Source organism: Drosophila santomea, chromosome X, assembly GCF_016746245.2.
Source record: "Drosophila santomea strain STO CAGO 1482 chromosome X, Prin_Dsan_1.1, whole genome shotgun sequence".
Taxonomy (NCBI): domain Eukaryota; kingdom Metazoa; phylum Arthropoda; class Insecta; order Diptera; family Drosophilidae; genus Drosophila; species Drosophila santomea.
The window spans coordinates 10531389-10558581 of record NC_053021.2 but is presented as its reverse complement, the minus strand read 5'-3'; the positions used below and the strand labels follow the sequence as shown (position 1 = coordinate 10558581).

At 46.5% G+C, this 27193-nt stretch overlaps 4 protein-coding genes across 8 annotated transcripts; 3 read left to right on the top strand and 1 right to left on the bottom strand.

Moving 5' to 3' along the window:
- Nucleotides 1–83: 83 nt before the first annotated feature.
- On the top strand, nucleotides 84–14088 carry LOC120457247 (rho-associated protein kinase 1). Of its 5 annotated transcripts, XM_039644637.1 has the most exons (12): nucleotides 84–701; nucleotides 759–1035; nucleotides 1103–1242; nucleotides 4733–4878; nucleotides 4937–5193; nucleotides 7422–10056; nucleotides 10134–10408; nucleotides 10507–10700; nucleotides 10766–10959; nucleotides 11025–11130; nucleotides 11225–11449; nucleotides 11763–13831. In XM_039644637.1, exons 3-12 carry the CDS (start codon nucleotides 1181–1183, stop codon nucleotides 11845–11847), a joined length of 4179 nt encoding a protein of 1392 aa, XP_039500571.1. In that variant the 5' UTR covers nucleotides 84–701; nucleotides 759–1035; nucleotides 1103–1180; the 3' UTR covers nucleotides 11848–13831. The 5 variants fall into 5 exon arrangements, with proteins under 5 accessions (XP_039500571.1, XP_039500574.1, XP_039500573.1 ...); XM_039644640.2 differs by lacking the exon at nucleotides 11763–13831 and adding an exon at nucleotides 13938–14088 and having other exon boundaries at nucleotides 84–1035; XM_039644639.1 differs by having other exon boundaries at nucleotides 84–1035; nucleotides 10534–10700.
- On the top strand, nucleotides 5283–7215 carry LOC120457249. Its single transcript, XM_039644641.2, has 2 exons — nucleotides 5283–5877; nucleotides 5930–7215. The coding sequence occupies exons 1-2, from the start codon at nucleotides 5493–5495 to the stop codon at nucleotides 7117–7119; spliced, it is 1575 nt and encodes a 524-aa protein (XP_039500575.1). The 5' UTR covers nucleotides 5283–5492; the 3' UTR covers nucleotides 7120–7215.
- A 2415-nt stretch (nucleotides 14089–16503) lies between the features above and the next one.
- Nucleotides 16504–22819, top strand: LOC120456984 (nucleolar protein dao-5). The gene is made up of 3 exons (XM_039644133.1): nucleotides 16504–16772; nucleotides 21612–22126; nucleotides 22217–22819. The coding sequence occupies exons 1-3, from the start codon at nucleotides 16756–16758 to the stop codon at nucleotides 22363–22365; spliced, it is 681 nt and encodes a 226-aa protein (XP_039500067.1). The 5' UTR covers nucleotides 16504–16755; the 3' UTR covers nucleotides 22366–22819.
- Nucleotides 22820–22946: 127 nt separating this feature from the next.
- LOC120456096 (serine/threonine-protein kinase PAK mbt) lies at nucleotides 22947–27011 on the bottom strand. The gene is made up of 3 exons (XM_039642692.1): nucleotides 25364–27011; nucleotides 25018–25289; nucleotides 22947–24294 (listed from the first exon to the last, which is right to left on the bottom strand). Exons 1-3 carry the CDS (start codon nucleotides 26526–26528, stop codon nucleotides 23818–23820), a joined length of 1914 nt encoding a protein of 637 aa, XP_039498626.1. The 5' UTR covers nucleotides 26529–27011; the 3' UTR covers nucleotides 22947–23817.
- Between the last annotated feature and the right edge of the window lie 182 nt (nucleotides 27012–27193).

Genomic DNA, 27193 nt, shown 5'->3' with positions numbered 1-27193 from the left:
CGCCAGTTGAAGCGCCACCTGTTGGCCTTCGTATTTTCTAGTATTTTCATCGGCGACTTGCTATTCCGATACTTCACCGACGATATGTAAACACAATTGCCATCTCTACCAGCACCGAGCCGAAATAAAATAAGTGCAACGCGCAGCGTCTAATTGAAACCAAATTGATCGATTTGGCCGCGGCCCAAACTGGACATTCGCAATTTGGGCGGTCAGCCGCCCCCGTCCCGTCCCGCCCCCCCGCGCGTTTCCCCCGCTGCCGACGGACAGCACGTCGGTGTGACGCACATCGGTGTGTGCGCGTGTGTGTGTGGAGCGCCTTGTTATTGTTGTTGTAGCGCTTGCTACGTTCGCCGTTCGCAGTGCGCTGGTGTGCGTGCGCTTGTGTGAGTGTGTGCGCAGAGAGGTATCGTTGGAATTAACAAAAAAAAAAAAAAGAAGGAAAAAGCAACAAGATTGGGGCACAAAAAACACACAACTCAAAAGCCGAGAAACAAAGCCTACCTTCAACACCACCCATCAGCAAGATTCGCCTTTTTGGCCAGGTTTTTTTAGCCACAATTGTTGACACAACTGTTGCATGCCAAGCGGACTCGGCCAATAATCCCTGTCCCCTTGTTTACCCAACAAACATCCTGCATCCTGGTCAACCTGCTCATCCTGGTGATCGTGATCGGTGGGAATTGCACTTGCACAGGAAGGTAGAGTAGCCGAGTAGCATTTTCCGGGAATTGATAGCACACCTGTCTGCCGTGTAGGAAACGCACCTGGGAACGCCCGGGTGCTCGGCTGCGTCCGCATGTGGCGTTGGCGGCACTCCACCAAAAGAAGCCAGCGCCAAGTGCCCAATCCCCATTCCCATACCCATCCACGTCCCTATCCGCATTCGAATCGCATTCAGTGGCAGCAGTTAACCAGAAATCCAACCAAACGCTCGTGACCTCATCGCCAGAACAGCAAACAGCTAGCGCTTGACGCGTGCCTTCTCATTACCATTAGCATTCCCAGCATAGACAGACGGCCAACTCCTGGCAGGTAAATATATATATATATATATATAAGAGTGCTCAAAAGAAAATTCTGTTTAATTGTTCGCTTTCAGTTGCAGCACCGGAGCAGCAGTTAACCACCAGGAAGCAGTAGCTGGAGCAGCAGTATCAGCTTGTTATCTTGCATTTGCATGCCAGCTGGACGAGAACCTGTGACCAAGCAGCGCAGCATGGATGTGGAACGACGGCGCCGGTGAGTGCTCGAGATGGCGGCCCAAAAGCGACTGCTCCACTCAATTAATTGTCACCTGAATGGCAGCCCCAGTAGCAGTAGCAGCAGCAGCAACAACAGCAGCAGCAGCAATAGTAGAAGTAGAGGTAGAAGTAGAAGTGGCAGTAGCCATCGCACAGATACGTGCGGTTTTTACAGACAGATTTGTGATTTGTTCAACTGGCCAAGCAGCCAAACAGCCAGCTAACCAGCCAGTTAGCACAATTCAGCGCAAGCCAAACGGACCTGGCCAAAACAAATCAAAAAGTAATACACCGCTGGCAAACACCTTCCATATCTCATGTTCAAAGCGACAGCGCGGCAATCAAATTGACAAGCGAGTGAACAAAACGGGGGGCGACTTTATAATAAATTTGCCATTTTCGCATTAAAATTTGTAACCAAACCAAAAGCCAAAACGAATAGCGAACTGAAACGAACGCACAGTGGCCGATGCCGCCGTTTGTCAGTTGCAGGCGTCGCGTTGCATCGGCTGCATCGTTTTGGGCCAAAAAGGTTGTCAGCATCCACCCCCCTCAGTCGGATAGTAAGCATCCCGCCGGTTTTCTTCCATTGGACAGTAGACGGTATAGGGCATGTGGACATGGCTAATGCCCGCCGCCCTCCATTCGTGCGAGCCGGAACGGTACGTTGCTCTCCACGCTTCTAGCTCCCAGCTCTCAGCTCTCCCAGTTGTCCTGGTTCGCTTGCAGCATTCCGAATTCCGAAAATTCAACCATTCAGCCCAGCCATTTCGCAGCGTCGACTATGCATATAAATTCTTAAATTTTATTACCCATCCACTCGGTATCTGTTGTAAGCAGTCATAAGCGCGAACGTAAAGGTATTTGCGTACTAACAACGGCCAATTGCGAATTGCCAATTGCAATGCGCATTTGGTCATAAAAGCCAAACAGTTCCTTTGTGTTGGGCAAAAAAAAAAAAAGAAAAATAATTTATTAGAATTAATAAGGTGTGAAGAGATTCTGCAACGCAGATGCAGATGATTTACCTCTGTGTGTGGAGCCGAATGTGAAGCGTTCAATTTGTAAACTGGATGAAAAAAGAGGCAGATCGAATTTGGCGACGTTGTATAAATTAAGTTGAAAATTATATTGTCTATAGGTGACGATAATGTTGTCGTCGTCGTCTTTGGTTATTATGTATTATTATTGCTATTGCTTTTGCTATTGTTGTTGTTTTTGTTGTTGTTGTCAATAATGTTGTTCATAATTATGTTGTTGTTGCCATTGCCGCTTTAGCCAAATCGAAATCAACAGCGGCAACGAAAATTCATCGCAGCATTTTTGAAAATTCCACTTTCCCAAGTTGTTTGCTTTTGCGCTTGCCGTGTGTGTGGTGTGTGTGTGATGTGTGTGCTGCTATTACCCGCTGCTTGAACGTTTTGTTTTTGGCTTTTCTGTCATGCCGTAAGTGGCGATGATGAAATCACAACAATTCAAACACCTTTTAGTATCAATTTTTAGCGCCGACTGTCATCGCAGTTTGCCTGCGCCTCTGAGCCTGAGCCAGAGTCTAGCTGGCTTCGAGATTCGATTCCCAATCGCTGACAGACTGGCTCCTCCTCCTCCAACATCTCGGGTGTTTTGTTTTTTTGCAAATATTTGCCTTTCTGCCAGCTAATTGCATATAAATCTCTTGGTTACTGTGGGCCAACCCACTTGGGCAGGGAGCGAACTTTTAACCGGAAAATTCGCAGAAAATACCTTTAAATTCGCAATTATCCAACCACCAATCGCCAAGCCCCATTTAATTGTTCTGTTCTGTTCTTTGCCGAATAAGTAGTTTCATTTGCCGAGAAATTCCACTTCGAAGAGCGCTTTTCCCATGGTCTAGTAATCTCGTATGCAAATACCTATTTGTTGTAATTAATTTCCCAAGTGTAGTGGTTCAGTTCATGTTCTATATTTGCATTCGCATGATTTTATTTTCGATGATTAATCTATTTCCCAAGTAGCCGCAGCCTTCACTGCAATGAACTTTACCTTTTTGTTTACAATTAAAGTAAATAAGCAATTTTCATATGTTATCTTCTTAATATTATACAGAGAGAAGCACTTGATGAATCACAACACAATGTTGTTTTTTTTTGAGCATTACACACAGTTACTGATAAAATAAATTAGCGTACTATGTTTTTACTATACTATAGTTACGCGAATTTCTCATTCATGAAAATCCATAAATTGAATGCTCTGTTGATAAATATGTATTCATAACTGAAAGTCATTGTGACGGAATTAAATGTATTTCAATTCGTTGATAGTACCTCCGTTTAAGTTATAAATTTTCCATTTAACCCATTTAATATTCCACGAAACCTTTATAAATTGGCTTTTTATATCAGTTCTAACGCACCGCAAGATAACTATCAGCTTGATTTCGCCTTGTCCACTTGGCCTTTCATATCTGTGTGCACAAGTCTAGTTTCCAAGGGGTGTCCATCGGAGGGGGGGAGGAGAGAAGCCCCATGGTGCTCATCATCGTGGCAGCTCCAACTGCTCAAGTGAGCCCTATCAACTGCAAGTTGCTGTCAGTGGCCTGCACATGGCTTGCATTCCTTGCATTGCATATTCCATTTTATCAGAGTTAACAGAGCGTTTGGTGATAAAGTCCTCCTCCTCCTCCCCTTGCTACTACTCCTACTCCGCCTGTACTTTGGAGTCGCCGAACATCCGAGTAGGCAGCTCTCCACTTTGCCAGGTTATCAATGGAGGCTAGTGTTTCCATTGCGATAACGCCTTCATCTGTATCCGGCCATGTGCCGCCCATTTGTCTGCCGCTGAAATCACCCGATTGGGACAAATCTCCGGGGCATTCGGTGTCCGCTCCTCCACTGACTCACACCGCCACTTCAATTGCAAGATCTGAAACCCTGTCTCTGTTTGCTGTTTACACTGTCAATGTGGCTGACACTTGCGGTCATTGTGATAGCACATACATTCAATAAATAGTTCAGAAAAAAAAACAGCTAGAATTTGCATAATCCAGAGGAAATTCTGGAAAATTAAATGGTTCAACTCCCTGCCATAATAATGAGACCAGCACATATTTATGTTTATATCCAATTCATGGCCACTTAAATTCGTTGAATTGGGAATAATAACAAATCTTAAATTTAGAAACGATGTGCAATCCTATTAATGCCATTACTTGGACCGCAGCTGTAGTCTTGGGGATGGGGTGTACCCGGAAAGTGCTGTTTACACGTCCATGAGTAATCTGCGCACTTTCCCCTCATAGTTCTTGCTCGTTTTTCAGTTTCGTTTCGTTTCGTATCATTTTATTTGATTTGTTTCATTTTTTGTTTGTTTATGCGAGCGATTTGCATGACGACCAACGGAAGAACAGTTGAACCATCAAACACTCACACAATGCAAACAGATGATTAATCCGCATATTGGAACACCTCTAATTTCCTATTTCTCTTCCTTGATTTACTTTTTCACAGGGCGAATACGCTCGAGCGCGAGATGCGCGATCCGACGAGCATCTGCAATGTGGACTGCCTGCTGGACACGGTGTCGGCGTTGGTCAGCGATTGTGACCACGATTCCCTGAGGCGGCTTAAGAACATCGAGCAGTATGCGGCCAAATGTGAGTGGTTGCCATCCATGGATTTCATCGATTTTTGAATCGTATTCTCGCTTTGCAGACAAACCATTGGCCATGCAGATCAATCAGCTGCGCATGAACGTCGAGGATTTCCACTTCATCAAACTCATCGGCGCCGGCGCCTTTGGAGAGGTGCAGCTGGTGCGGCACAAGTCCTCCAGCCAGGTGTACGCCATGAAGCGGCTGTCCAAATTCGAGATGATGAAGCGACCGGACTCCGCGTTCTTCTGGGAGGAGCGACACATCATGGCGCACGCCAACTCCGAATGGATCGTCCAGCTGCACTTTGCCTTCCAGGTGAGCTGGCTTCTCACTGTTCTACGTGGTTTAACTTTGATTTGAAAAGGAAACCAATCAACTCATAGATATACATATTATTAAAGATTAGCTTTAAGTTATTCGCTTGTTAGAGGGATAGATACCCATGCTATTTCAGTCAGTCAGTTTGTTTAGCCTGACGGACGTTGCTTTTAACTTTCGAGCAAATCGTAATCACTTTTACCCGGCTACCCAACAATACGCACCAAACTGCCAAACAAAACGAGCCGACAAATCGCGAAATAACCGAGTAATATCATTGAACGCAAACAATAATCATGCACAATTTGATTAAGAGCCGTGCCCTCTTCGAGATCTTAAAGAAGCCATTGCCGCCAAACTATTTTAATGATGATGACGACGGCGATAAGGAGAATTCAGAAGATGATACCATGAATCCGGCAGGGCATCTAAGTGTCAATGCCAAAGAATTTGTGCCGCGCTCCAAGAAGGAAGAGAGTTCCGATGATGATGATGAGTCTGCTGTGGATTTGACCGAAATAAAGAAACGCTTCGAGATTCTGGATGCGCAGAAAACGAATGCTGCTGCTGCGAACAAAGTCGATATGGATAAAATTAAGAAAATGTTCGAGGCCCTGGATAAGGATAAGTCGTCGGCTATGGTGCTGCCATGGAAAGGATTTCCCAAGAGATACGAGCGACGTAAGGGAGCTGATAATCTATGTGGTATGCTTTAATTACTTTCTCCTTTTAGCTTCTCTCAGTGCCCAGGTGGTGCTGATCGATGATTCGGACTACGTGCTTGTACCTCGCAGCAAGGGAAAGAAAAATTCACTGCAAGAGAAGCTATTTCTGAAAAATGCAGCCAATTACATGAAAGATGAAGATCAGAAGAATATGGATCCACATTCTTCCGAAGCCCCACCGCAATGTCCGTACACCCATGAGAAGTCATTGCTTGCCAGGGAGAGGCGTTGCGAGCAGAATAGAAAGGTGGCTCTGGAAGCCTTGAAATTGGTCGAACAAAGACGCATGAGGGCTCCTTTGGTTCCCTCTTCGGATCCGGGCAAGGAGAATGTCGGTGAGGCCCAGCCGGTTGTGCATCTGTCTCGATCGCCCATTAGATTTTCACTGGAGGATCGTATTAGGGTGGATCGTCTGCGAGCCGCCAAGAAAGAGCGCATCGAGTGTGCTCTTTTGAAAATTTATAATGAGAAGAAGGTGGCGCAGTCGGTGCACTTGCTGCAGGAGCAGAGAAAGTGTGCAGTCAGCACACTAAAAGAGACCGAAAATATCCAGACTGGGGCTTCGGTGGCCACGGTGACCACCAAAAGATTTATACCCACCGCCAAGGAGTGGGACGAGCAACGTCGACTAAAGTTGGTGAAACCGGAAAAGAATGACGTGATCCCGGTGGCTCCTGAGAAACCAGTGGCCACGATGACCGCCAATAGATATATACCCACCACCAAGGAATGGGACGAAAAGCTTCGGGCCAAGCTCAAGGCTAAAACGGAGACCGTAAAGAAAAATATTCCAGCTATAACCAAGTTGCCTTTGAAGGAATCCAATGGCGCCTATGACACCACTTCGGTGTCTTTGGTGTTTGTGAAGAAGGTTTATCCTGGCATCACGGCCAAACCACCGTGCTCACAGCCAACTAAACAACTCGAGGCGGAGAAACGCAAAGGAAATATCTCTTATTTTCAAACAATTATTAATTGGACAAATCGCAAGACCTTTAAAGCTCCGAAAATGGCAATCGTTATCAATCAGCAGATGGAGAGTCAGCAAAAAGCAGCTCAACAGGAAGTTTGTCAACTGAAAAAAGCAAACGTGCAACGTTATAGTATTGAGGAATTGCTGAAGTTGGAACCGCAACCCGAAGATCTTGAAGATCCTAATATCAAGGCGTTGTGTAGTCTTAAAATCGTGCGCAATTGATCTAATGACCATTCACAACTCTTCACAACTTATTAGACTTTTATTTGTTTTGATTTGTATTCGATGTGGTTCAGTTTCTGTTTCTATTTCAATTTTCATTTTCATTTTACTTTGAGTTATGTCATTCTAGATAATAAAATAAATTGTTAGCCCAATGGAAATTGGAAATACTTTCTTTTCTTTCAAAGAAACCACCAATTTATATATATTTTTAAAATATTATTGATAAGTAGCTATTTTCGTATATTAAGAATAGATGGCTTATTAATTCACTTGACTGATCATTAAATTCTTCTTCGCAGGATGCCAAATACCTGTACATGGTGATGGACTTCATGCCCGGCGGCGACATCGTCTCGCTGATGGGTGACTACGACATCCCGGAGAAGTGGGCCATCTTCTACACGATGGAGGTGGTACTCGCCCTGGACACCATTCACAACATGGGCTTCGTGCATCGGGACGTCAAGCCGGACAACATGCTCCTGGACAGCTACGGCCACCTGAAACTGGCCGACTTTGGCACCTGTATGCGAATGGGCGCCAACGGCCAGGTGGTGTCCAGCAATGCGGTGGGCACGCCGGACTACATCAGCCCGGAGGTGCTGCAGTCGCAGGGCGTGGACAACGAGTATGGACGCGAGTGCGACTGGTGGTCGGTGGGCATCTTCCTCTACGAGATGCTGTTCGGCGAGACACCCTTCTACGCCGACTCGCTGGTGGGCACCTACGGCAAGATCATGGACCACAAGAACTCGCTCAGCTTTCCACCCGAGGTGGAGATTAGCGAGCCGGCCAAGGCCCTGATCCGTGCCTTTCTCACGGACCGAACGCAACGTTTGGGTCGCTACGGCATCGAGGACATCAAGGCGCATCCATTTTTCCGCAATGACACCTGGTCGTTCGACAACATTCGCGAGAGTGTGCCGCCAGTGGTGCCCGAACTCTCCTCCGACGATGATACGCGGAATTTCGAGGACATTGAGCGGGACGAGAAACCGGAGGAAGTGTTTCCCATACCCAAGGGCTTCGATGGCAATCACCTGCCCTTCATCGGCTTCACGTACACGGGCGACTATCAGCTGCTGTCCAGCGACACCGTGGACGCAGAGTCCAAGGAGACCAATGTGGCTAACAGCGGGGCGGCCAGCAATAATCACGGCCACGGCCATGGGCACAATCACCGCCATCGGCCGTCGAACTCCAACGAGCTGAAGCGCCTGGAGGCGCTGCTCGAGCGGGAGCGCGGCCGGTCGGAGGCATTGGAGCAGCAGGACGCTGGCCTGCGGCAGCAGATAGAGCTGATAACAAAGCGCGAGGCGGAGCTGCAGCGGATTGCCACAGAGTACGAGAAGGATCTGGCTTTGCGGCAGCACAACTACAAGGTGGCCATGCAGAAGGTGGAGCAGGAGATTGAGCTGCGCAAGAAGACGGAGGCACTGCTCGTGGAGACGCAGCGCAATCTGGAAAACGAACAAAAGACGCGGGCCCGCGACCTCAATATCAACGACAAGGTGGTCTCACTGGAAAAGCAGCTGCTTGAGATGGAGCAGAGCTACAAAACCGAAACGGAGCACACTCAGAAGCTGAAGAAGCACAATGCCGAGCTGGACTTTACGGTCAAGTCGCAGGAGGAGAAGGTGCGCGACATGGTTGACATGATCGACACGCTCCAAAAGCATAAGGAGGAGCTGGGCCAGGAGAATGCCGAACTGCAGGCGCTTGTGGTGCAGGAGAAGAATCTGCGATCGCAGCTCAAGGAGATGCACAAGGAGGCCGAGAACAAGATGCAGACGCTAATCAACGACATCGAACGCACGCTGAGTCGCGAACAAAAGGCCCAAGAGGACAACCGGGCGTTGCTGGAGAAGATCAGCGATTTGGAGAAGGCCCATGCCGGCCTCGACTTCGAACTGAAGGCGGCCCAGGGTCGCTACCAGCAGGAGGTCAAGGCCCACCAAGAGACCGAGAAGTCGCGCCTCGTCTCCCGCGAGGAGGCCAATCTGCAGGAGGTAAAGGCACTGCAGTCCAAGCTCAACGAGGAGAAGTCCGCTCGCATCAAGGCCGATCAGCATTCTCAGGAAAAAGAGCGTCAGCTGAGCATGCTGTCCGTTGACTATCGTCAAATTCAGCTACGCCTGCAGAAGCTTGAAGGCGAGTGCCGTCAGGAGTCGGAGAAGGTGGCCGCTCTGCAGTCGCAGCTCGACCAGGAGCACAGCAAGCGCAATGCCTTGCTCTCAGAACTCAGTTTGCACAGCTCTGAGGTGGCCCATCTGCGATCCCGCGAAAACCAGCTGCAGAAGGAACTGTCTACCCAGCGCGAGGCAAAGCGACGCTTCGAGGAGGACCTCACCCAGCTGAAGAGCACGCATCACGAGGCGCTGGCCAATAACCGTGAGCTACAGGCCCAACTCGAGGCGGAGCAGTGTTTCTCGCGGCTGTACAAGACACAGGCAAACGAGAATCGCGAAGAGAGCGCTGAGCGGCTGGCGAAGATCGAGGATCTGGAGGAGGAACGCGTCTCACTGAAGCACCAGGTGCAGGTGGCCGTTGCCCGCGCAGACTCAGAGGCATTGGCCCGCTCCATTGCCGAAGAGACTGTGGCGGATCTTGAAAAGGAGAAGACTATCAAGGAGCTAGAGCTGAAGGACTTTGTCATGAAGCACCGCAACGAGATCAACGTCAAGGAGGCGGCCTTAGCCACGCTAAAGGAGGCGGAGAACGAACTGCACAAGAAGCTGGGCCAGAAGGGTGCCGAGTACGAGGATCTTGTGCAGCAGCACAAGAAGCAGCAGGAGGAGCTCACGCTGATGAGGAGCAGCAAGGACGAAGAGATCAACAAGCTGCTGGATAAGTGCAAGAACGAAGTCCTTCTCAAACAGGTGGCAGTGAACAAGTTGGCTGAGGTGATGAACCGTCGCGACTCGGACTTGCCCAGTAAGTTATATTCGCACACTCTGCCTGCCTTGGCTAATCCCTATACCAAATCTCTTACCGAAATCTCTATACCGCAGAACAAAAGAACAAGGCGCGCTCCACCGCCGAGCTGCGCAAGAAGGAGAAGGAGATGCGCCGGCTGCAGCAGGAACTGTCGCAGGAGCGCGACAAGTTCAATCAGCTGCTGCTCAAGCACCAGGACCTACAGCAGCTGTGCGCCGAGGAGCAGCAGCACAAGCAGAAGATGATCATGGAGATCGACTGCAAGGCCACCGAGATCGAGAATCTGCAGAGCAAGCTCAACGAGACGGCGTCGCTCTCATCGGCGGACAACGATCCCGAGGATAGCCAGGTGAGCATTATTTTTAGCGCCCGGCTGCTGGGACATAGAACACTCACACAGAACTCACACCACACACACGCTCTCCCACTCCTCCCGGACCTCTCTAGCACTCCTCTCTGCTCTCCCTCACACAGGACTCGGTCTTCGAGGGCTGGCTGAGTGTGCCCAACAAGCAGAACCGGCGACGTGGCCACGGCTGGAAGCGGCAGTACGTCATTGTGTCGTCGCGCAAGATCATCTTCTACAACTCGGACATTGACAAGCACAACACCACGGATGCCGTGCTCATCCTGGACCTGAGGTGCGTGCTCTAAATATTTAAAAAATAATATGCATTTCATTGTTGTTTCCTTTAAAATCATGCAGCAAGGTGTACCACGTTCGTAGCGTCACTCAGGGAGATGTCATACGCGCCGATGCCAAAGAGATTCCACGCATCTTCCAGCTGCTGTACGCCGGCGAGGGCGCCTCCCATCGTCCCGATGAGCAGAGCCAGTTGGATGTGAGCGTGCTGCACGGTAATAGCAACGAGGAGCGCCCGGGCACCATTGTCCACAAAGGTAAGCTGACACGTTTACGGGACAATGACGCGCTTCATGTGACTAAACTTATTTGATTTGGATAGGTCACGAGTTCGTACACATCACCTACCACATGCCCACGGCCTGCGAGGTGTGCCCGAAGCCTTTGTGGCACATGTTCAAGCCGCCGGCGGCTTACGAATGCAAGAGGTCAGTAACACCACACCACACCACTTCTATATCATCTAATTGAATTGCTTCTGTTTGCCATTTTGCGTTAATAATGCATTGTGTATGATTCCAGATGCCGCAACAAGATACACAAGGAGCATGTGGACAAGCACGACCCGCTGGCGCCCTGCAAGCTGAATCACGATCCGCGCAGCGCCCGAGACATGCTGCTGCTGGCCGCCACACCCGAGGAGCAGTCGCAGTGGGTGGCGCGCCTGTTGAAGCGTATCCAAAAGAGTGGATACAAGCCAACCTCGTCCAACAACAACAGCACCGATGGCAGCAAGATATCGCCCAGGTAAACCAGAAACAGAAACAGAACCAGACCCACACCCAGGCCCAGGACCAAGACCCTTGACGTTGCCGGGGAGTCAGCAGCAGTCAGAGTGTTTCCGAATCCTAAACAAATCCCCTACTAACTGATCTAAATTGTGTCAATCCCATGGCTTTTGTGTTTCCCACCGTATCTGTATTGTGTGTCTCTAATCTCGATTGGTATTTCTTTCTCTCTCTCCCTCTCACTGTCGCTGCTAACCACCATTATGACCATCCATATCATCAAACCTCATCACCTCATCACCACTCATTCATCAACCGAACCGAATTGGCAGCCAATCGACGCGCTCCTCCTACAAGCCGTATGCGGTTAATGTTCAACGCTCCGCCACGCTGCCAGCAAATTCGTCGCTGAAATGAACGCCAACCGATCCGATGCGATCCCAGATCCCAGATGCCAGGTGCCAGATGCCAAATCACAGGCGTGGCAATGCAGCTAGAGCCGGGAGCCGCGACTCTCCAGCCCCAACGAAACTAGCGCTTTGCCAACTGATACTGATATATAGAGAGAAAAAGAGAGAGAGAGCAACTGCAACTGCAACTTGAATGGCAACTGCAACTACTATCTTAAATATACGCCCTAAACATACATGCTAAAGTAATCTACAAAAATATTTTTTGAGTAATTTACAAGCTAAACTAAACTACAACTAAACTATAACTAAAACTAAACCTAATACTAAAACTATAACTGTATCTTAAAGAACATGTGTAAAGCCAATGCAACTCGTTTAACGCTTACCTAACATCAAACTGGATGGTGAGAAAACCTATAGCGGAAGTGGCAACGTCAAGCGGTTCAGATAAACCATGGATATTTCGCATCGTTGTACTTTATATACTATATTAATATATATATAAATATAAATACGCATGGTATTGTACGGCTTGCTATTGTATTCTGTCACCGCGCCCTGCACAACGATGAAAGCTGTACTTAGTTAAGTGAATCAATCCATGTCGCAGAAAGGGAGATGAAGTTCGAAGAAATTGTTTTCTCCATCATCTCCCTTCTCTTTACATATTGATGCCTTGTAAGAACTCCATTTTTTATACATATACATATATACATATACCTGTTGTTGTTGAGTAGCGAATCCGATTGGCCAAACGTTGTTCGTAGTTGTAAACTGAAACCGAGCTATACAATACATTCGTAGAGACATAGAGAGCATATCCTGTAAGCCACATGCCACATGCCAGCTAACACAACAAACGAATCGAGCAACCAAGAAACCAGAACTAAGTTAAAGCCACTTTACAAAGCCTTAGCTTGTATTCCATTTAATGAGCACTCTTTTTTTTTTACATAAATAATGTAGATTTACGTGTACCAGATGGAACTAATCGCGCGATATCGACTGAAGCGAGTACCAATCAGTTACTTAAATAGAAAACGCGAAAGCAACTAAATATACTGTCCTGTTTCAGTTTCCAGTTCCGATCTAAATTGGTCTACAGTTTTTAAACATTTTGCCTTTGAGGCAAATGGAAAGTAAAACTCAGAAATGTTATGCAATGTTATGTTACCGATAGGAAGCGGAAATGGAAACGAAACGGAATCGAGGGTTTCTAGCCATGGACAGAGCGAAACATGAATCGAAAGTAAACTAATCTAAACTAAACTAAATTAAAATACAGTACAGTACAGTAGAGTACAGTAAAGTAAAGTGAAGTACACCTAACTATACAAAACGAAAGAAGCGGCACAGATTTGTGTGCAAAAAAGGCTACGTCTAAGTATTAAATATCCAATATGTTCTAGTTGTAAGCTAAGCAAATTATTTATTTATATCATTGTTCGATGGCGCCATCTAGCGTTCGACAACAGAAACGGCAGCAGCTTAGCACTCTACAATTTGTATGATTTGTATTCCATTAATGTTGATTTTACTTATGATTTCGAACCCGTTTTGAGTTTTGTAATTTGAGTAGTAGCAGTAGTAGTAGTAGTTTGTTTTACAGAGTACAGAGTGTACAGAGTGAGAGGCGCGCCAGCGGATTGCATTTAAAAGTAACGATTATAGCGATATTTCGGAATTTGATGGGCCTTCATTGTGAACATCGGTAGTCGGTTATTGTTCATCGCTAATCGTCTATCGATCGCCGTAAAGTTCGAACTTTGATTTGGAAATCGAAGCGCTGCTTTCATTTTTACTTTGTATTTTATTTGCACTATTATTATTATGATGATGATCATTCGTATTACGTTTATGTTTAATTGTACTCTCTAGTTTAACCACGTTTGTAATTGCATTTGTCCTCGAACCTTCGAAATCGACTGGCATCCAAATGGAATTGCAAGCGTCAAGAAAATAAAACTATAATGTGTATAAAATCAGTATTCATTTGTTTTCTGTTCATCTATGTTGTGTTTTTCTTTTTTATTACGGTTTGGTTTGGTTATCCCCACACAAGTATGTATATATATATCTACCCCTATCTTATAGATCTTCTGGAGCAGCATATAAGATCCAACGATGAGACTGTTCTACTGCCTTAGAGCGTACGCGATAATCCACAGGAAACGGAAGCAATTAATAAAAATAAAATCATGTGTTTTGTTGTATGTACCTTTAACTAGAGCTAAGCCCAAAACGAAAAGTCTGATCAAATGCAAACTAAAGTTATTCGGTTCATGAAAACTTGCATAAAACTGCCTTTTTTTTCTTTGGGTTCGTATCTGTATCTGTATTTGTATCCGTAGCTGAATCTTGAATCTCCATGTGGCGGCTTTAATCTGGCCCCTAAATACGTGATGGGCATGGAAATATGCCGGAATCATTGGGTCTATTAGCTCCATTTGCATGGTTATTTGCATTTGGATTGGATCTTAATGGAACTGGGATGGAAATGGCGGCCATTGTCCCATTGCGTATATATATATTTTTTTTCTTTTTTTTTAATCAATATTTTTGTTAACAAGTTTCTGGTTTATGCTCTGCAGCATTGCGTTGTATCTGGCATATCGGCCATCAATGTATGTTTAACTCGCTTATATGTTATAACATTTATTTTGCCATTTTGGCTGACATTTTGTAGTTCAAGGTGAGTTGGCCAGACGGCATCAGCGCTTAATTAGTATGTCCCACCGAGCCAAGTGCCGCCAAAAAATCAACACCTGGCCGCAGAACATCTGCAAGAGTTCAAATCGCTTTGATCGTTAGCTGATTGGATGGATGGATGGATGGATGGTTGGATGGTTGGATAGTTGAATGGCTGGGTGTGGAAGATTAATTAGCGCCCATCAGCTTTGTCACCCGTTAAACATATGTATGCAGCCATCACCCTTCAGACACCGCCCATGTCCGTGCCCCCTGCCCCCTTGTCCCCCCGCATCACCCCCCGATCAATCAGTTCAAGGCCGCGACGAACCCACTAAATATGCATAAATATTTCTGGCTTTATCAGCTTTTACGGCATTTTAATTTGGTGCCATTCCATACCTTGAATTGGTTCAGGGCCCCCAAGACTTGCAGATGGATTTCGGTCGGATGCGGTGGCCATTGAATTGAGATTCTCAGATTGAAAGCTATGTATATCCATTAAAATGCTATTTTAAGTTACTAGGCTTTTTCCAAGATGTTATTAGGATTTCGGAGTTCCAAACTAACTCATTTCGTTTTCTAGGGTATTTGCATTTCGTCGATAACTGACTGGTCTGCTCACTTACTTGATTTTTTGATTTTTTGATTTTTGTGTGTTCCATTGGCTGATTTTTGAACGCAAACCAAGAGATTTACATGCGAGACAGATGTGCCCTGTATATTTTTGGGCAACGGGGAGGTTGCTTTCGGGGATCGGGGGATGGGCATCGCGATCGGGATTTACCAGATCGGCAAAGAGCCAAAACAACAATTGGCCTAAAATCAATAAATTAATTAATAAAATATACAAATTGCGAATGCTGAGTCGGCTCCACTCCACTCCACTTCACTCCGCTCAGCTCAACGCAGTTCGGTTCACCTCACCTCAGCTCGGATTGGATTGGCTTGACTTAACTTGGCTGGGATTGGAGTGGAGTGGAGTGGAGTGGAGTGGATTGGGTTCGAAAAACCTGTCATAACCAGAGCCCAGGCCCGTGACAAATTGGCTCCGAAAAACCAGAAGTGCTCCTGCCAGCATAGATCGACCATCGAGGCGCTTGGCCACACCGCGAAAAAATCAGGATTTACATTTTTAACATCCGTTTGGCGTGTAAATAATCTTAAATTATACGAGCATCGTAAGCAGCTTAAATTTAATCAATGATGTCACTAAAGAGACGTACGTATTTTCATTTTCAGTGGAAATATTCAGGGAATATTTGAAATAAGTCAGCATAAATGAATGTCTTTTGCTCACACCCACAAGAAAAAGTGTGGTTTGGAAACTTTATAAGTCCGTAGTCAGTTTCTAAATTACTTGTCATATCAAACACTTCTATAAATTCATAAAATTTTATTAGATATATTCTTTGTAGCCCAATTTTATGTTAGGGCTAAGGAATTCTATAAATTCATAAAAATTCATTAAATATATTCTTAGTAGTGCAATTTTATGTTAAGGCTAAGGAATTCTTGTATACGACAGCAGTTGTACAGGTGACTAGGAAGTACTGAAGAATTCACATTAGTAATCCGATACAATTGCAGATTAAAGTAAATAAATCATGTGCCAAAAATGAAAAGTTCTGAAGAATTCACGTGCCTTACTTGATGCAAACCTAGATTAACAAATGACTAGAATCAGCAGTTTCTAACCACATTTTCTTGCCGTGCAAAAGCAGAGCTTTGAGCGCAGGCGGCGATGGAAGTGGAGGGGCGAAGTCGCTGGCAGAGGCGGAGGAGGAGAAGAAGGAGGTGGAGGAGGAGGTGGAGGAGGAGGCGGTGGCCACGGGTTGGAGGTGCAGGCGGTTTGGCTAGGGCGGTCTGAACCTGTTGCGCGGCCGCTGCCGCCGTCGAAGTCTCCGTCGCTGCCACAAAATATTGGATGGCCGTAGGTTAACTGTGTGCACACGGCATAAGTAACGTTCAGTCTGCCTCTAGAAGTCGATCGTGATCGTGGCCAGTCAGTACCGCTCGCTAGCAGAGAAGCCGAGAAACCGAGACCGAGACCCTCGCCCCTCCCCTCCGTTCAACTAAGATAATCAAATATAAAATACACAAGTGTTTTTTTTCTAGTTTAAGTTTAAGACGCGCGCGTTTCGAGTTCTTTTTGTTGTTGGTCCACGCCAAAGCCCACGCATTGAAAAACACGCACAAGCACAAGCACACACATCACGACAAAATGAAGTACTTCAACATGTGAGTGATCCATAAATATAGAACCCATTATTGTATGTTTTTTTTTTCGAAATATTATTATGTGACCGAGGAGAAGAGAACATTTACTTTTTTTTCAAGTGATTGACATAAAATTAAATAGAACATTAATTGGAAGAAAACAACCATTATTTACCCATAGAAACATGTTATAATTTTCACTTTTTAGAAACAAATATTAAGGATATTTTGAACGAGCCACGTTGCGCTTCATTTGCATTTCTCTGGTATAATTAATTGTTGAAATTGCAACTTAGTTGCCAAGCGACGAAATGAATTGGCAATCGCCGCGGTTGCATGCAGCACGTTGACATGCAACCTTTATGGGGCACGAACACAGGCAGGCATGTTAGCTCGTCTTAATGCCAATTTGAACTTTAACACGCCGTGGCTCCAAACTGGAACTGAGCTGAGCTCAGCTAAAATGCCAAAGTTTGGTCATGACGATGATCAACATTATCACCAACGTGATGATGATGACGATACGTGTTCAAGCTGATGAAGTTGTCACGGGATGTGAGGCTGGCATTTTGCCGGCAAAGAAATGGCAAAAGTTAAAGCTTCCGATCGCAAATGGTGATCGCGGCAGGGGGGGTGGGGAGGATGGGATGCTGTTCCACGTTTCAAGGTCGCCGCCAAGTGAAGTGGCTCCTCTTTTGGAGCTGGATGTGAGCAGCGCCTCAGTCCCCTGCCGGATCACCACTTTCCTGGACTTTTCGCAGCTGCAGCAAATTAAGTATATTGGATTAATTACTGCGGTTGTCTTATAAATTAACGGTTGCATTTTTAATGCGAGCTGACAGACAGACCGCATATCTGCATGCATTTATCGTCGCATAAATGCAATACCACTCGAATCGGGTGTGTGTAACATATACGAGTATGTACACAGTTTTATATGTGTTAAACGCTGCGTTGTATGCATGGAATTAATCACCAGTGATCGAATTCGAGATCGAGATGGAGATGGAAATGGAAATGGTGAGGAGAGTGGTGGAGTGGTTGCCAGGCAGACGGCTAAATCCGGATTTTCCGTTCCATTTCCCCTTCATGCGTGTATTATGCAATACATTTTAAATAAATAAAAGAAAATACACAGCGATGCCTTCCAGATTCAACATTCATCATTCAACATTCAAGATTCAAGGACTTTCGAGTCGCAAATTGGCGGCAGTGTGTGTGTGTGTGTGTGAGTAATATATGCTGCACTTCATAGGCCACAGCGAATTCAATGCGAGACAAAAAACGTAAACACCACCACTGTGTGGGCCAAATCAAAAGACTTAGGCAGCGAACTCGATCGATTTGGCATGCAGCCAGCAGTAGTGTAAAAACACGTACCAAAGCAACCAAAACACGTACTTGGCCAACTAACAACGACACAATGCACCGTTATTGAACCCACTTGCCATAAGCCATAAGCCATAAGCCACTCGGCTCTTTTCGCCTTAATTTCGACTCAACTCACCAAGCCAACCGCCCCCCTCCCCCCACTCCCCCCACTCCATCCAACTTAACTGGCTTGCTGACTTCAACTTGATCCAACGCGGCAGCAATAAAAGCAGTTACAATCAAATTGAATTCGAATTTGAATCCGATTCGGTGTCGAATGTGCACGTTTGGCCTGTAATAAGTGCCTACACATCCACACATCTACTCATATGGCCCAAAGGGGCGTGGCAAGGGGACAAAGGGGGCAAAGGTGGACGCGTAATGAGGGCTCTCGGGCAATTAGAAAACGTGCATGGATTAACTAGGGCAGGTGCTGCATTTCGTTAGGAAACTTCGAGCTGCAGCTCAAGATCAACACTTTCGAGAACTCCACTAAGCGCCTTTAAGCATAAAACTTCAGTTTATTGTTTTTTTATTTAACCAAAAAAAACCGGAATGCATAATTCAAGCACAGCAACTTCCGCTTCTTAAAGTTTAAAGACAAGCAATCATTTTTATGCTGCATAAATTGCTTTTAACTGTGGAAGTTCTTCCATATCCGCAGTAGGCCCAATGACGTCAATCCATTAAGTCGAACCAAAAGACAACAAAATAAGTAGCATAAGCCAACAGAGGGGTGCAAAAAAAATTAAAGAAAACAGAAGGAAACCAAACAAAAGCGAAATGAAATGAAATAAATTAAGAGTCAAACCAATTTGTTGACCAAGCTCTTTAAAAAAGAGGATGATAATGATGCCGTTGATGAGGCTGCATTAAATAAGTGGTTCCGCCTGAGCCACGAAATTCTCGCCAACGCGATGCTTATCATAAATTCGCAACTAATGTCGGCTTATATAACCAACTGGCGGCTGGCGGTTGGCCGCTGGCACTAAAGACGATTTACAAACAAGCCCACGGCTAGAAATGTGAAGCTCCGTACCTGTAACCATGTGCCTACCCATCAACCTGTCCACCCAACGGCATGATTGTGGGTGTGGACTGTGCAGCGTCTGCGGCCTGCCATTCTTCCCGTTGGCCAATCCGATGGGAAACCGGTTGCTAGATGCTTCAGCCCAGTCCCTAGCCAAATGTCATGCCCAGACTGTTGGGAAAACCCACCGCTTGGGGACACTTATTTTAGCCAATTTAGTCATTTAGTTAGCCATTATAACAAAGAAGCTGTATTTAATACAAAAATGAATTATAAGCAACAAAGTAAAACATCATTAGTGAAGCCAACATTTTATGTTGTATCCGAAACGTGATTGATCGAAAAGGCGAGATCTTTTGCTAAGTAGAAAATTAGTGGCCCAACCCCCTTGAAAAATATTTCTGGCCACGCCCCTGGGCACAACTAAAGTTTGGAGTCGCTGGGATGTTGGAGATGCCAGGCACGCACCCACAAGTGTAGCCCACGCCTTTCACCTATGCCAGTTGCATAATTGGCGCTTAACTGGGCCATCCATAGCCACATCCACATCCACATCCACATCCACATATCCACATCCACATATCCACATGCAAAGCCGTATGTCCAATCAGCTGACCCCATAAGCAAATAAATCCCAATGGGGGAAATGCAGCATGCTCGTATGCTTGAATGCTCGAATGCAAAGTAAGCGAGCAATACAATAATCGAATATAAATAATGAAAATGAACAACGGTGCTGTGTGTTGGCTAAAAATAAAACTTGGCTTGCACATTTTACCGTTATTAGCCAACTGTGAGCAGTGTGAGCGCGCGCACTTAAATATATTCTGGCGTGGTGCTGCTGGCTGCCAACTGGTTTCCCACTCGGTGCTGTTGACTGCCTTTTGCATAAGCACCTGTTTCCTTTGGCCACTCACCCACCGCAACGCCCTCCACAGCCACCCTCCCCTCCCCCCCCCTTCTCGACGCCCCTGGCCACCCCCTCTCCAGCAACAACAACAAAACACTCGACTTTAGCGTTGCCTAGGAAAGAATTTCAAAACGAGTTCGCTGCCTAAGTCTTTTGTTTTGCATAAAATATGAGCAATTGACTTGACTCACTGAAGCCGCCGCCACTGAAGCCGTCGCCAGCGGCAAAGAGGAATAAAAAGTAGTTAACTAAAGCAAGAAATAAAGAAAAAAAAAATACGAAAAGAAACAGAAACTGAAACTGAAACAACCGAAACGGAGCAACATTCATTCGCATTCGAATTTGGCATTAAGGCGAAATCCATATCCAAATCGAAATCGAAAGTGAACAAACCCGTTTGCCTGACCTTTACACATTAATATTTGTTAGCACATCTCCGTCCTCCGTCGGTAAGCGACATAAAATATAAAAAAATACTAGCAAATCTTACAGGAAAACCGAATGGCATTCAAACGGCGGCTACTTTTAATTTAAAGTTTAATAATTAGTAACTATTAGCCCGTTTCAATTCCAACTGCGACCTTTGCTGGTTCCCCACAGCCCATTTTAATAAATCTAAACAAAGTAGATAGTAGAAGTAAATTTAAAGCATTATCTTTTAATGTGGAAGCAGCGATTGGAATGAACATGTCTGTATTAAATCCTCACACTGCTAAATCTATTATAATTTCATGCTTCTTTTTCGGTTAATTATCATATTAATCTTGTGTCATACAAAATGTTTCTCCTAGCCCATATTCACTGTATATGTAGGGGCGGGCACATATTTATGTACACAATATTTACGACTTCAGGTTCTGTATTGAATAACCCGTCCAACCAGACCTGTCCGCTCGCCCAAGAGTTGTGCTCGAGCTGGAAGTCACGAGGATTAGATGCGTGGTTGGGCAACCTTGCCCGGGGGATTCACCAGAAGCTATTCCATTCCTGCATCCAGTCCAACTGATCCGTTTCATGATCATATTTCATATAAGTCGTGCAGTACATTGCACTTTCTTACGAATCTCCACCAGCGTCTTGAAAAATCAAGTTTTTCCTGTAAATTCTCGTAATTAATGAAACATTGTTCGTATAAACGATCACTGGGTTTTTTACGCAAATAATTAAGCATTGATTTATGTAAAATTTGTATATTTAAACGCTTAATCAATACTACAAATAGGCGCTTGAAATGAAATCCGAATGTTATTTAAAGCCATGTGGAGAATTGGTAACTGACTAATAGTACAAATATGAATGGACAGTTGGATTTTCTAAGAAACCTTCAGAATATTAATTCAAACATACGGAAGTCTGTATTTTGCCTTATTAACTATTTCAGTAATTAAATAGTGCTCCACTTTTGGCAAATGGATTTTATTAAGCTTTTTTTGGTGTAGAAATTTAAATTTTTAAATTAGTAGCTTTACATACATTTATCTAATATATATATATAATATAACCTATTTATTTATATTAATTTATATATTTGTTTGTTTTTTCCACTTAGCTGCCTGCTCTTCATCGTCTGCGCCCTGTGCTACGGAGTGGTGTCCGCCCAGGAGGAGGGTGGTCCCGCCGTGTCGCCGGCGAAGAGGATCGCCGCCCTGCGCCGTCCGGTCGGTAAGGCGGCCAAGGTGACCACCACGACGACACCGGCGCCAGCACCGGCGGATGCCGGCGGCGAGGGCGAGGAGTATGACGAGGAGGCCGGCGAGCATGGCGATCATGGCGAGGAGGGCGACGAGGCGGCCTATGCCAGCTCCACCACCACCACCACCACGGAGGCGCCCAAGAAGGTCGGCCCGGTGATCCGGCCGTTCCGCTCCAACGATGATTTCCTCAACTCGCTGAAACGCCGCCAGGCGAACGCGAAGAAGCACCGCGCCGAGAAGCCACCCAGTCCCAGCAAGCCGGCCAAGAAGAGCGACGAGTCCAACTCCGGCGAGCAGGAGGAGCAGGCATCCGCGCCAGCACCCGCCCCAGCAGCCAGTCCCGCCAAGGGTTACAAGGGCAACTCAGCATGTAAGTGTTAACTTACTCACTTATTGAATTATAATGCATTTTATTGGAATAACAAATGACTAAATCTCTAACCATCTTAACTATCCCCAGTGAGCCGTCGCAAGCTGTCGAAGCCCGCCAAGGCGACGCCCGTGGAGGCGGTGGAGGATGCCGCCGCCGAGGAATCGGAGCAGCAGCAGAAGGAGGAGACGAAGCCCAAGCGCCCCATCGGTCGTTTGGCCCTGCGGAAGCGCAACTAAGCGGTGGGATTTGATTATCAATGAGTTCCAACTCCTATTCTCTACAAATCCCAGTGCCTACCGCCCCCGCCCCCGCCCCACTTACATTTCCCTCTGCCCATCGAATCATATGGCTAGCTATGTGGCAGCCCGATCTGCCCTTTAGTTCTTAGTTCGCAATTGATTTTTCGTGTATGTAATATATTTGTAATCTTATGTTGTAAACAAAAACACACGCACACACACACACACACACACACGCACACACAACACTTACTCAATCACGCCCACCACCGCCACCAAGACCACGCCCACTATCCAGAGCCAGTCCCATCCTCCATGCAAGTGATAAATACGCATATATATTTCGCGAATATATGTGCGAGTATTTACGCGGGCACAATTATGTATTCTTCACAACCATCAATCAAACAATCAATCAATCAACCAATAATAAAAACAACAAAATCAAAAACATGCGTTTTTCAATTAGTTTCTAATAACAATAGAAGTGTCTAATAAACCAAACAACTACATATACTATATATTTAAAAATAAGCCATTTATGGGCTATAAGTTCCCAGTTCGTTGAAACCACAAAATTGAACATTTTCGCATTTAAGTTTATTCATTAATTAATAATTACACGGGTTAAATCAAAAAAACAGAACAAAGAATGTAAGCTAAAAGATCTAAAATATTTTCGAAATCGGGAATGTGTTCGGATATAGGAGCGTACAACTTTTCGCCACATTCACGTGGCCAATGTAAAATGTTTTTAAAAAATATGTCCAAATTTAATATGCTTTTCCGCCTATCTCTTTCTCATTCTCTCTCGTTTTGCGCGTACACGCTTCTGTCTCTTTTCGATTCACATCTTCGTTGTTTCGCTTTGCTTAGAATTAGGTTTTGTTTTTATAAAAAATATATGTGTATATATATATATATGTATAAATTTTTAACATTAGCTCTTAGCGTATATATGTATATTCGAACAATGTTTATGGGCTTGTTAAAAAAAATCAAACACACACGCACACAAATCAATATTGACAAGAAGAGAGAGCAAGATGCTGAAATAATCGTATGGATATACATATATATAAATGTGGTTCTCGGGCAGATAAATGCTATATCGTCGTTTTTCATCCGTTTTCATCGGTTCCTGGATGCGATTTTTGGAGGCGTGTAAAAAGGCACATTGCGTTCTCTTCTGGAACGTTAGTGGGTTTGGTTGGAGTGTGGTTGAGCAGTAACTATAATGTGGGTGTGCTGCTGTTTTAAATGACTTTACAACGTTTCGAGGGATTTTCGGGAATTTAAGTACAGTTGCCAAACTGAATGATAATACTAGAAATTAATAGATGGATGCCCACGGGCCGGGGATCGTTGTCTGTGGGAATGATTGATTTTTTCCTCGAACAGCCGGTGTCCATCGTCTGGTGTCCATCGAGTGTGCGCAGTGGAATCCATCTACGGATGGTGTCGCGCATTGCGCATCAGCGGAACCAGCAGCGACGGCGGTCCCGCCTGGCGCAGGAATGGATGTGCTAGTAGCTCCGCGGCGGTGGCTCGTTGCGCCGGATCCCGCACCAGCATTCGATCGAGGAAGGACTGCAGGCGCGGCGAGACCTTGTGAGCGTTCTTCAGATTCGGCGGCTGCATGTCACGGATGCGGCGCATCGCCTGCAGCGGCGGTTCGTTGAAGAAGGGCGGCTCGCCGTCCACCATTTCGATGACCATGATGCCCAGTGACCAGATATCCACTTCCGGGCCGTATGGCAGGCGTGATATGACCTCCGGCGACATCCAGTACGGCGTGCCCACCAGACTCTTGCGCTTCGGCAGCTCCTGGGACACCTGGGCGCAGAATCCAAAGTCCGACAGCTTCACGCGACCATCGGCGGCCAGCAGAATGGAGTCCGACTTGATGTCGCGATGGATGACGCCCTGTTTACCGCCATCGGAAGCAACGTCGGTAAAGACAGAGAGAAGGGAAATTGGTTAAAAGCGTTCACAGTTTGCGGTTTTCCCCCACCCAACGCCCTTTCTCCCAGACACTTATCGCATTACACGAGCCAACGTGGGACAGAAATGCACAAAAGAAACCAGCTCAACCCTGCAACGCCCAAAAAGAATTTCCTGCTCTTGGGAACGCTGATTTCCCTAACGTGAAAGATGGAAAGAACAGGTTGGGTTCTAGTTCCAATTTGAATTAAACAGCTTATGTCCAAAATACTTTAAATTCTTAGTATTGTGAAATGTTGCAGCTTAAACATGTTCGATTTGACTTGCTGAATTAATAAACATTTTATATTCATAGCACTTCTTTCTTTATAAACCACTAATAACTATCCATCCGCAGACCTAACGATTTGAGGTAGGGCATGCACGTGCGATTTCACCTGGCCATTTGGGTGTGCAACGCAACTGATTGGCCCACTGTGCGGCCAACGACTTTTGTTGGTGACAACATTTAGAAATTGAAACCAAAGCCACGCGAAAGCGGAGGCCGAAGAAAGCGCCACAAATGGCAAGGCAATGGCACAAAGAATCGCATGATGACGAGTACTCTGTACTCTGTCCAGTTTGGCCAGCCAATGAAGAGAAGCAACCACCCAGAGGGGGGGACAAGGAAATGGGAGCGGGGGCAGTGTCATGCTGGTCACGCACCTGTGAGTGCAAATAGGCCAAAGCCTTCAAGCATTGCTTGCAGACGGTGGCTATCTGTTCCTCGTCCATGCGCGAATGGGTGACAATATCGGTGAGGGCGCCGCCCTCGAGGTACTCCATTACCACCCAGAGTTCATCGTTGACCAGAAAGCTGGAGTATGTCTCCACGATATTGGGATGATGGTAGTCCCGCATGATAACGACCTCGTTGAATAACAGCTCCCGCCGCTGCTGTTTGCGCAGGTCCATCTTCTTCACGGCCACCTGGCGACCTGCAAGAAAAGAGAAAACCAAATGCCATTAATTCAATTTTTCAGTCAATACTTGAGCGGGTGGGTGATCTTGCCTGTGGATTTGTCCGTGGCAATGCATACGGTGCCCGTGGAGCCCTCGCCTATTTTGTTGAAGTGGTCGAGGTTCTCGCGCGGATCTCCGGCGGAGACTACCATTTGGAGGGCGGCACGGAACTGTTCGTGGGTGAGGCGTTGGTCCTGCTTTGGCTGACCCGCCGCTCCTCCACTGGCGCCGCCCGCCTGCTGGGCAGCACTGCTGGCTCCCCCGCTGGAACTGGATGCCCTGGATGCCGACTTGGCCAGGTGTTGGTGATGATGCGGATGCGGATGAGCATGCGGATGTAGGGGGTTTTGGTTCTGATCGCCACCCTGTTTGGCCTGCTGTTGCTGCTGATGGTTTGTGGGATACATGGGAGGATAGCTGCCGCCGCTGTTGCCATTGTTCGTGTGCGAGTGATTGGATCGCGTGCCACTGGCCACCGAGCCCACGGGCGAAGTCTGCTGTTGCTGGGGTATGGAGCCGCCGGATGGCGGGGCCAGATTGCTGCGATACTGCTGCAGGTTGGGCTGATCCGTGCGCACGGCCAGTGGTCCTGTTGCTCCATTGGCGTGCGCATGCTGACTGTTATAGAGCAGGGAGGGATGGGCACCGGGAGGCTTAAAGCCACCGCCACTAGCTCCACCTCCTGGTCCTCCTGGTGTTCCTGCTGCCGGTGGACCCTCCTCCTCCGGCACCGATGGCGGCACATTGGCCACCCGTCGCACTCGCGGCGGACTGGAGCTCCTCAGCGAATTGGATCTGGCCACGTGAGAGGTCTTCGGTAGGACTATGCCGCCCGCCTCGGGTGGCATCATCATTCCTGGGCCATGGCTCATCATCGGGTGGGCGCCTGGTGCCATGGGATTCATCGGCGGCATGGAGCCCATCATCATGGTGCTGCTGCTGTTAAGCGAGGTGGTGTCCGCCTTGTTGTTGTTATGATGCGGTCGCACAATGGTCTTCAGATCGAGGATCTCGGTGGGCGTAATCTCCGAGGGATCGACCAGCGGCAGCGGGCGGTTGGAGGACTTGAGGATCTGATTGTTGCCCACAATGGACGCCCATTGGAGGGGCAGGCCAACATATTTGTTCTCCCGCTTGTCGAAGCCCGTGTGCACACGATGCTCAAAGTTGCTGGGCATAGAGATCAGCGGTTTCTTTTTCTTCTTCGAGAACATATTCAGCGACTCGGATTTCCCGTGCTCCAAATTTACCGCCCTTTTCCTCTCCTCTCCTTCCCTCTCGCTCGCGCTCTCTATTTTTAATATTTAATTTTTTTTTTTTTTGTTGCGTCGCCCGACAATGGAAAATGCACAAACAACAAACGATGGCAACGGCAATTCCGACAGCAACAGCAACACACAACTTCTTCCCGATCTCACTCACACACACACACGCACGGACACGGGCACGCAGGCACACACACAGGCATAGCAGCGGACGCGACTGGGAAACTGGGATTCAATTGGATTTGGGTGGCCAAATCGAAATCCGCACAACCGATACACCTTCACCAGTTGCTCCACTGGTCGACACTCATTGCATTTATGGCGGACAGCACGAGCACAAGCAATTCGGTTAACAAAAAATAATAAACTTAGGGAAATAATTGCCGATGCCAGAAATAGTGGTGGTGTTTATCGTGAGTATTAGAGCTGGAACGACAATCGATGTCTATCGCAATGGAGAGTATCGATGGGTGGCAGTGTGACCGTTTGGCGGGGTATGGTGAATTTGCCTGTGGTCAATTCGTTTTCAAATTTGTTTGTGAAGTTTGCATTTGAAAAAGATACTATTCAAACGCTATGATAAACGATTGTAAATTAAGTTATTTTATTTATAA